Source organism: Muscardinus avellanarius (assembly GCF_963383645.1).
Source record: "Muscardinus avellanarius genome assembly, chromosome: 4".
In the NCBI taxonomy this organism is placed as follows: domain Eukaryota; kingdom Metazoa; phylum Chordata; class Mammalia; order Rodentia; family Gliridae; genus Muscardinus; species Muscardinus avellanarius.
In genome coordinates this window covers 118,281,465-118,291,750 of record NC_137789.1, presented here as the reverse complement: position 1 = coordinate 118,291,750, position 10,286 = coordinate 118,281,465, and the positions used below count along the sequence as shown (strand labels likewise).

Below are 10,286 nucleotides of genomic sequence, written 5' to 3'. Positions count from 1 at the left end.
CCGAGTCCTATGGACCTGGGGGTAGGGTCCCGCGCTGGGGTCTGCAAGCCCAAGCCCGCAGGCGCCCGGCTTCCCGAAGCGGCACACAAAGCGGCTTCCCGTGCGCTCGGGAGCGCGCGGCGGGAAGCCGGCGCGCTGATTGGGTGCGCGTGTCCCGGGGCCGGGTGGGGTCCCGCCCCCGCGCGGGTCCCCGGGCAGCGATTGGCGGAGCGGCGGCGAGGCCGACCCGCAGCTCGCACCCCGCCCTGCGCGCGCGGAACTTGCCCGGGGCGCCGGCGGCGGCCGAGGGAGCGTGACTGCGCTGCGCAGGGCGCTAGGAGGCATTGTCGCCGTAAGTGGAGCCGAAAGCTGCCCGGAACCGGGCCACACGCTTCGCGCCCCGCAAAGTAAACGTAGTCTGAGGCTGAGCGTTGCAGGGGCTGGGGGAGAGAGGGAGAGACGTGTTTCGGGTTTGCAGCGTCCCCTCCCCCAGGTCACCCGGTGGAAACGGGCAGCGGCGCGGCGCTGCGGCTCTGCAGTGCCAAGGGCTCTTGCTTACACCCAGCGGCGGGGCCGCGATGGCTCGGGGGAGTGGGCGCAGCTTTTCCAGGGAACAGGAGCCCGGAGGAAGCGCTCCTGGGCTTCCGCTCCTGAGCTTCCGCTCCCGGAGGGGAAAGCCTGAGCTGAGCTGGGAGAGGTTGCTGCGTACTTCGCCCCCCGAGACCACACTTTCGGGGTTTGCTTCTGCTCTGGGGAGCTGCAGACTCCTGCCCGGAGCGCGCCTCTTGGCCCCTGGGCAGCGCGGAGAGCCCCCCGCCCTCTGTGATCACCAGCACACCTTCTGCCTGCTTGATTTTCTCCAGTCCCAATCTGCCAGGCAAGCTGGGGCCCAGCGACGAGGTCCCCAGCCTGGCTGCGGGCACCGGAGTGAGGTGGGCCCTTGGGCGGCAGCCTCCTGGAGTCCTGGGAGGCGCAGTCCGAGGGTGTCAGTCCACAGGCGAGCTAACGCGGGGCTTCCTAAATCCCCAGGCACAAAAACCAGGCGCCGGCGTGTCCCATTCTCACTCCAGCGGGCTCTTTCCTCTGGATGGAAAAGTGGGTCAACTCTCTTCTGACCTCGAATGGGCCTGTAGGACTTCGGGGTCCCAGCGAGCCCTCCGCCCCTCACGTCCCCACCTGCTCTCTGCTTGGCTGGTCGAGAGGCCTGGCTAGAGCCAGCAGCGGGGGCAGCTTGCGCACAGAAGCTCAGGAGGTTCGGGTTTTCAGTCTCAGCCGCTGCCAGGCTCTAAAGTTCCCCGATGACCACACCAGTAACTAAATATAGGAGCAGCTGGTGCAGACCAGGTGTCGCAGCAGCTCCTTTGTGGAGTTCTTGCCGGTAAGGGCTGAGTCGGAAGGTTGTGGTCAGAGTTTAAGTACACCTCACCCCTACCAGCTTTGAATCCAGGTGAAACCAAGTCCCGATGAGGCTGAACCAGAGGGCAGTATCGCCAGCTCCTACAAAGAGGACTTTTCTTCCGGCATTCAATTTGCTATATCCAAACTTCCTGTCTGCACCTGTTTGATGATCACATATTTCTTGGTAACCTTCTTAATGGTTTGTAAAGTCCTTTGTCAAAAATAGCATATCAATACTATGACCCAGTTGAGGAAGGTAGTGTTTCCATTTTAGAAATGGGGCTACTTTACAACATCAGTACCTTTCCCAAACTGGTGGGACTAGTTGCTCTCCTATAGGACAGCTTGATAGGAAGGCCTCTTGTCATCTGGGACAGAGTGGCTGCTTGCTTTCCTTTCTCCTGCATTTCTTTGCATAGCTGTTGCTGGGGTCCCATCTCTGTTGCTTCCCTTGGGTCCATGCCACATGCCTTTGTGGTCCCCTGCGCCTGGTGTCCTGCTGTACTGGCACCAGCTCATTCTGCCTCCCTCTGGGCGGGAAGCTTGTTCTGCTTCATACCCTCTCTATTCCTTTACTTTCCACATGTGGGACTTGCAGAAGACACCAGGAGATTTTTGCTGGATTAATACATTTCCTGGGACCATGCTGAGGAAAGGGAGAATGGAAACTGTGTGGAGACAGCCATACAGGGACCCCGGCGGTGTTTGCCAAGGGATCTCTGATATTTGAAAGTGCTTTCCTTGAAATTTTCTGAGGCTGCCCTCCCAGTGCCTGGTACTGGTGGCTAGGCCTAGCAGTCCATCTAGCTAGAACGTTCCATACCTATGTGGACTGATGGCTCCCATGTTTTCCTCTCTGGGATGTTCTCTGACCCTGATGTTACCACCCCTGCACATGGGGTTGACCAGATGCCTCGAGAAGCCCAGCACATAGGCTTCTGGGGCCCATGGTTTGGTTCTGGTTTCAGGAGGGGTTGCTTTGTGTGCTTTGTTCAAATGATGCTGACATGCAGATTGTGGGTTCACTCGGATTAGTTATATTAATGGGCCCCTCGCAACCTTGGCGCAGCCCTGCCTAGGGGGCTTTGCACTCAGTTGAGGTGGGTCCACAGCTGTCACCTGTATGACTTGGACAGTTTTCTGTGTTTTGAAAAATAATTCCAAACAAAACAAAAAGAATAAGCTGGACATGGCTCATGCTTGTAATTCCAGTACTTGAGAGGCTGAGACAGGAGGATGGCAAGCTTGATGTGGGCCTTCGCAACTTAGCAAGATCCTCAATAACTTAGTGAGACCTTGTTTCAAAATGAAAAAATAGGGCTGGAAGTGTAGCTCAGAGGTAGAATGCCCCTGGGTTAAATCCCCAGTATTACACACACACACACACACACACACACACACACACACACCAAAACCCAGTTTTCTTTAATAACTCCACCCCCAGCCTTTCTCTCAGGGATGCTGTTACATGCTAAATGAATTTCCCCAACCCCCTTTCTTTTTCCTTTGGTCAAACATGCCCTGCCTTGGAGTAAAAGGAGCATTCAGTGAAGTTGGATGATTTTGTCACTGCCTTTGGGGCCCCAGGGTCCACTCCAGCCCCTGCCATCCCAAGATCCAAGTTTGTTCTTCCTAAAGTGGGAAGCCCTCTTCTCCTGTATTGGGCCTTATGCAACATGGCTCTGCCACCTTTCCATCTCACAGCCCTGCCTGTGCCAGAGGGGAAGGTCTTTGTCATGTGGCCTGCGAGAGGGGCTGCCAGGACTTGGGGGAACAATTATCCCTTGTGGGGGAAGAAGAAGTTTGGGGCAAAGGGAAGGTGGTTCCTAGCCAGGTAGCGAGGGTGCTGATTTTACACCTTAGGTGATGACTTCAGATGCCCTTTTGGGGAGCTAGGGCTCATCTGTGCTGTACCCAGAGTATCCTTTGGACTCTTAGGAGCTCTTCTTCCTAGTAAACTATTCTGATACCCAGCTTTTACATGTCATTGCTGGTCATGCTTTATGTCTCCTCTGACCCACACCATAAGACCTCAGAGCTTGTCCCCAGTGGTGAGGATTCCCCCCCCCCCTGCACTGGGGATTAAGCCCAGTGGCATTCTGCCTTCAAGCTACACTCCCATCCCTGGCAGCTGAGATAGGAGGATCTTGGTTTTGCAGCCAGCCTCAGCTACTTAGTGAGGCCATCAGCAATTTAGTGAGACCCTGTTTCAAAGGTAAGGTTTTTAATGGAATTCATAAGTAGCCTAAGCTGCCACACCACCTAGTGGCAGATAGTGGAATTGCAGGAACAGTGCCAGAATAACAGAGGTCAATAGTAGTCCATCCCACCAGAGGTAGCCCAGACCCTAGGCACCTTGGCCATTCCTTCTCTGTTCTGAGGCCAGAATACTATTGGTGATGGTTTTCAGTACGTTCTTCATCAGAGTCACAAATTAGAATTGTGTCCTCTATTTCTTTCCTTCTCTCTTCAGACTATACCTAGTTTGATAAATCATTGTTGATACTTCTTTGATAAATGATAATTGATCAATAATCAGTAAATGATTATTGCTCATCCCCACTGGAGTGGGGAATGAAGGGATCATGGTATAGTGGGAAGATCCCTATGCTGGGAATTCGAAGGCCTGGGACCTTGGTTTCTGTCTAGCTCATTCACTTTTTGTTTTGGGGGGGGGGTCCTCAGTTTTTCCATTCCTAAAGGGATTAGGATAAGTCAATAAGATTCTACCCACATTACTGTGATTCAGGCCTAGGAGGATGGACTTAAAGGCAGCATGGTAAACACATTGGGTCCAGTTAGCCACCTTCCTTCCTATTCTCTACCCTCCTATATTGGCCATCCTTATACAGGTTGCCCAATTAGCACCTGTAGGCATTTGAATTTATGACCTTTTCCAATTTAGACTGTGTGTTCAATTTGTTGTAAGAGTTTCTTGACCTGTATTCAGATTTGACCTAAATGATGTCTGTTGACCACCATCATCATCATTGTGTGTGGGGGGAGACTAAGCATACGTGTTTGTATTTGGTGTGTGATACAGAAAGAGGAGAAGTACAGTAGATAGGTCTGTCCATAGGCTGGAGAAGATGTGTGTATGTGTGGTGTGTGTATATGTGTGTGTTGTGTGTGTTACTGGAGATTGAACCCAGGGCCTTGTACACACTAGGCAAATGCTTTACCACTGAGCTATGCCTCCTTCTCATTTATTATTTTGAGACAGGATCTCACTAAGTTGCCCAGGCTGCCCTCAAATTTGTGAATCTCCTGCCTTAGCTTCCTGAGTAGATGAGATTATGGGCATGCACCACCATGCCCAGCTGTATATATTTCTTTTAAAGCTCATAAACAGAGGAGGGCGTGGTGGTGTACGTTTGTAATCCCAGCATTTGGGAGGCTGAGACAGGAGAATCGCGGTTTGTGGACAACCTCAGTTACTTAGGCCCTTTGCAACTCAGTGAGACCCTGTTTCAAAATAAAGAATAAAAAAAATAGGGCTGGGGGTATTGCTTGGAGGTAGGATGCAGTAGGATGCCCTTGGATTCCATGTCTAGTACCACAAAGTAAATAAATAAATAAATAAATAAATAAATAAATAAATAAATAAATAAAAGCTCATAAACAGCCCAGTGACTTGTACTAAGTCATTAAGTGCTGCTGAAATTCAGAGGGAGGAAAGAACACTTATTTCTGCAGTAATCAGGGAAGACTTCCCGGAGGTGGAGAGATGGAGAGTCTTCATTTCTCAAAGATGAGTTCTGCTGAGTTGTTCGTGCAGTCACCTGGGTGATAAATGGGGATTAGATGCTAGTGTCACGCCTGCACATGTACTGACTGCTTTATCCTCTTAACTACCGTTTATTGAATATTTACGTGTTCTGGCTCTGAGCTAGGCAGATCTGCATGTTTTGTTCAATCAGATCAATTCAGCAAGGTAGGTATTACTAGATCTCCGGTGAAGAAACTGGGACTCGGAGTAGATAAGAAACTCTACCGAGTTTCTCCGCCACTGAATGGCAGAGTTGGCATTCAGCCTGTTTCCAGAGACAGTCTCTTCCACTGTGCCATGCCTCAGGCTTCCAGTATCAGTCTCCTTGGTGAGACACGTGTGCTGATTGCCACTGGCTCTCCTAGGGAGGAAGATGGCCTTGGCTCTCCCTGCCCTGTTGGTGCAGCTGAGCCCGTGGGCCCTTCTTCATGTTTGCTGGGACACCAAGAATAAGCACCTCCTAAGCAGAGCTCTGAGCCCTGTCCCCATACCCGTTTTCTCTGCCCTTTTCATTCTGCCTATGGTGTTCAGGGGAGTTCCTTGAGCTCTTGGTGAAGCTGGGCTCAAGGCCTAGGGGCAAAGAAGGACACTGACCTTGACCTCAAGTTCCTTCATTTTTTTTTTTTTTTTTTTGAGGTACTGGGGATGGAACCCAGGGTCATTCTACCTCTGAGCTACATCCCCAGCCCTATTATTTATTTATTTTTTATTATCTTTTATTTATTTTTTTGGTGGTACTGGGGTTCCTGGAAACCCTTCTACCTCCGGGCTACACTCCCAGACCTATTTTATATTTTTATTTGGAAACAGCGTCTCTTAAGCCAGTGTGGCTGGCTTTGAACCTACACAACCCTCTTGTCTCCGCCTCCCAAGCGGGGGTGGGGGGATTATAAGCGTGCACTACCATGCCTAGCTCCAGCCCTATTTTTTATTCTTCATTTTGAAACAGGGTCTCACTGAGTTGCAAAGGGCCTCACTAAGTAGTAGCTGAGGCTGTCTGCAAACTGTGATCCTCCCGTCTCAGCCTCCCAAATGCTGGGATTACAAGCGTGCACCACCACGCCCGGCTCCTTCTTATCTTCTTGGGGTGCTGCTGTTGGTAATGTAGGTAAACAGTTGGGCACTGGATATGGAGCCTGACCTGATTATTGCCGCTCATTCACTGTGACTTTGTCCAGGTCACTTAGCCACTTTATATGCCTTAGTTTTCTTCTCCTTAATAAACAGGGAGTTGAGGATATTTCTGTCTTTATGTCTTAATACCTTATAATTTTATTATGTCTATGTCTTCAACACCTTACAGTTTTATCTTCCTCCCTCTTCTTTAAGCCCTTTCTCCCTTAGTGATCCAGTTTCCCTTCTCTCATTTCCAGCACCTCCTCCTTTTCTTGAAGATAAACCTAGCATCAGGCTGATAATCAGGTTTGCAGGCTAATCCTGTAACCTTCCCTCCCTATTGGCACTTGGAAAGGGAATTCCTAGAGACCATCCACCTGCCAGACTGTGAGCTCCGGTTTGTCTTGGTGTCCCCACTTTCTGTCTGCAGGAAGGATAGGGTGCTGGCTCAGAGGCTGTGGGATGGAGGGACAGGTGTCTTTCTCCTGTGCTTGGCTGTGCTCTGCCTGTTTCTCAGTGCCCCACCTGGTGAGTCACAGGCCAGTGCGTACCTGAGTCCTTATACCTACCTGGCTACTGATTCAGGTCCAGGCTCTGTGTCTGGTGAGGTCACACATGTCGATCCTCCCAGAAAAGCAGTAGGCCCAGCTGTCTTTCCCCTCTGACAGGCAGATCAGCTCCTGCCAAGACTGAGCTGGATGCGGCTAAGGCTCTGGGCTCCAAGAGAAGAGGGGTGAGTGGCCTGGGGTCGTCCCACGGGCGGCCTGGGCTTGAGGGAGGAGGATGCAGAGGATGCTCCCCTGTCAGGCAGGAGATGCTTCATGGTCTGTATTTTTCCCCAGGCATAGGCCCCTTTGTGAGCAGAGACCAGCCTGGGCGCTGGCAGCAAGACACCCAAGTCTGCATGCTGAAGAAGATGGGTGAGGCTGTGGCCAGAGTTGCAAGGAAGGTCAACGAGACGGTGGAGAGTGGCTCCGACACCCTGGGTGAGTGCAGGCCGGGTTTTTCCAGCTGCCCTGCAAGTGGCTTGTGAAGTCAACTTAGACAGACCTAGAAGGAGATGAAAGAGGATATATGTGTGTACCTTTGTCATGAAGATAAGTGTTTCATGGGATTTTGATTGTGATCATAGCAAGCGTGTGTAGTATGTGGATACTGGGTCCCAGTATAAGACATATTTCTTACCTTGAGTCATGGCCAAAGAGGCTTGTAAAACACCGAGTGATAGAGTCTGCTTGCCCTTGGACTGTGGTGACTATGAGTGTGTGTGTGCCCAGAGCAGCTGCAAACACCAAGCGGGGCTGGCTGAGTAATATGTGTAGACAGGTTCAGGACCTGCACTGGGGGCCTCTGGAGTGTCATTTTGTTGAATTGTTGCAACTTGTGGTGTGGCTAGCCTGTCTCTAGATGAGGAGGAGATGGAGGGGGTGAAGGTAAAGCAATTTTGACGTCACCCAGTTGAGAGGCCCCTTTACATTTTACTATTTTACTTGATGTGTGTGTTTTACTGGAAATTGAACCCAGGAGTACTCTACTACTGAGCTACATCCCCAGCCCTTTGTGTTTTAGGAATTTTTTATTGGGTGTATTGTTATTTTACATCATACTGGGGTACATAATGTCAGAAAAATACATGCATATAACTCTTGTTGCCCTCCCTCACCCCACAGGTCTTTGAGATTGAAATTGGCAATTTTGTATGTGTTCATGACATTAATTCCATTATGCATTCTTTATGACTTTATCTCCCCCCTCCCTTCCCTAGTCACCCTCTGTCATTCCCCTGGAGTCTCTGCTCATCTCTCTAGCTGGGATTGCAGGCATGCACCACCGTGCCCGGCATGTCATATATATCTTTTGCTTTGGATTGGTCATAGCATTTTAGCCCATCAGTCATCCCAAGACTAAGCATTTGAGCAAACCTTCCAATTAACTGAATTCAGCAGATACATATGACAAGCAGCAGGTGTGCAGCGCATCTACCTGTGTATGTGCCTGTGTGTATGAATGGCGCAGGTGTGTGTGCACACACATGTTCACGTGTTCCTGTATGTATTTCACCCACTGGAATGTAAGTACCACAGTGGAGCCACAGGTGTGCTGTGGGAACCCAGAGGAGGAACACACAGTCCTGTCTTAGGGATGATCATGTAAATGGGCAGGTTTTGAACTAAGCCTTTGGTACAGAGAGAGGAATTTCATGTCCATGGTGGTTACTGCCTGAGCAAAGACCCAGACAGGAAAGCTACAGCATTTCTGTGAGTAGCCTCCCATCAGGTGTGTCTGGAATGCAGGCTGAGGCAGGTGTGGTGGCCCTGGAAGAGGAGGCACATTTAGCTTTTAGGATGGGCTTGTTTACTGCCTCGTCCAGGAAGTCCTCAGCCCTACCCCATTTACCCCTTGCTACCTTGCTCCCCTGTAGCACCCATCAGCATCCCTGGAGGGAAGGGCCCTGCAGTTCTTTGCTCCTTATACTCTGTCCCACTCCAGAGCCCAGCACCATGTCAGACAGTGTTAACAACAGGAGGTGCTTGCTGAACTGAGCCAAGGTAAGAAGGGCATGTCCTCTATCAGCAAACTAACTTGGAGATTGCCACTGGCCTTGGAGGGAAGTCTCTGGGGGAGCCGTTGCTGGATTTCTGCATCCATCACTAATGTGGTTGTGCTCACCACAGTGTGTAAGGCTCCCCACCATCAATGCTGTGCTTGACAGCCAGGCTTTGGATCCTGGGTATAAATCTTCACTCTGCCACCTACTAGCTTAGTACCTTAGTAGATTGCTTAACTTATCTGAACCTGAGTTCCTTCATCTATAAGATGAGAATGGCAGTTATGTCTACCTCATCAGGGTGGCTAGGAGTAATTGTAATGTGTGTAAGGTGCTTGGCATGTGGGCAGTTAAGTAAATGGCAGATGTTATTTTTACTTTTTTCTCATCTCTGAAAGCCGGAGGTGAGGCCTAAATGCTGTGGCACAGGCAGGTGTCAGCCAGCAGGTCTCTGCTGGGCCTGCTACACATTACTTTACCAGCAGGGAATTCAGTACAGATCTCCATGGTGAATCACCTGCTCCTACCTGAAGATGTCACAGGGTGGAGGGACACGTGTCTCCATCTCACCCAGATGTGGTAAGGGTGGAGGGGCAGCCTGAGAGTGAGGTGGGCTCCCTTGGGAGGAGGAAGCAATGAGGAGACTGGTGTCCCAGGCAGTGGTGGGAGCAGCCCCTGCCCAGTTGTCACTGCAGCGTGGGAGGAGGTGAGGGGTGGTGGCCAGCAGGCAGACAGCCGGGAAGGCTGTGTTGGCATCTGGGCTTCAGCCTCCATGGGCCAGAGATTCCACATTCAGCTGTCCCATGAGTCAGTTGGGGATGCCTGTGAACTGAGGAGTGGGTGCCTGCTTTGGGTGCAGAGTGTGAGCGGCTAGGGAAGTACTAGTTCCTCGGCACCGTCCGGGATCCATGCCGACCCTGGAACTCAAGCCAGGCCTTTGCCCACCTGGCCCACCCTGCCAGAATACTGCAGAGCCCAGTGGGGATTGGGGTCCTGACTGGCAGGCCCTGGAGCTTGGGCCCCTCCCTACCGTGCAGCCTGGTGCGAGGTCGGTTAGTGCCAGGTCATGAGCGCAGCAAAGTTCTAGTCAGCTTGAGAGACCCTTTAGCCATGGTGGACCTGGACAAAGCTTGAGACTCTCTGTGGTGGGAACTAGGTCTTTAAAGTGAGGGTTGGGGCTGAGGATATAGCTCAGTGTAGAGCACTTGCCGAGTATGCCTGAGGCCCTGTGTTTGATCCCCAGCACCTAATATATGCACATATATATACATACATACACACATATATAGTGTATATATATGTGTGTGTGTGTGTGTGTGTGTGTGTGTGTGTATAGTTAGTTAGTTAGTTAATTGTGTGTATAAACATCTATCTTGTGTATTAAAGTTGGACAGAAGGGGCTTTTTTACCTCTACGGTGGCCAGAGAAGGAGCAAGCTATTAGAGCAGACCATCGTGGGCTGGCTTAATCCTGGCC

The 10,286-nt window shown here is 51.1% G+C and overlaps 1 protein-coding gene across 3 annotated transcripts in view; it reads left to right on the top strand.

Annotated features, from left to right (window-relative positions):
• Positions 1–273: 273 nt before the first annotated feature.
• Positions 274–10,286, top strand: part of LRRC20 (leucine rich repeat containing 20) — a gene marked incomplete at both ends in the record, with an annotated part of 64,921 nt that continues 54,908 nt past the window's right edge. For 2 of the 3 annotated variants that reach the window (XM_080695369.1, XM_080695370.1), the window contains one exon: positions 7,167–7,248. In XM_080695369.1, the coding sequence (XP_080551495.1) occupies positions 7,167–7,248 (82 nt within the window). Of the gene's footprint in view, positions 336–7,110; positions 7,249–10,286 lie in introns of those variants that run through there. The other variant, XM_080695371.1, reaches the window with a different exon arrangement.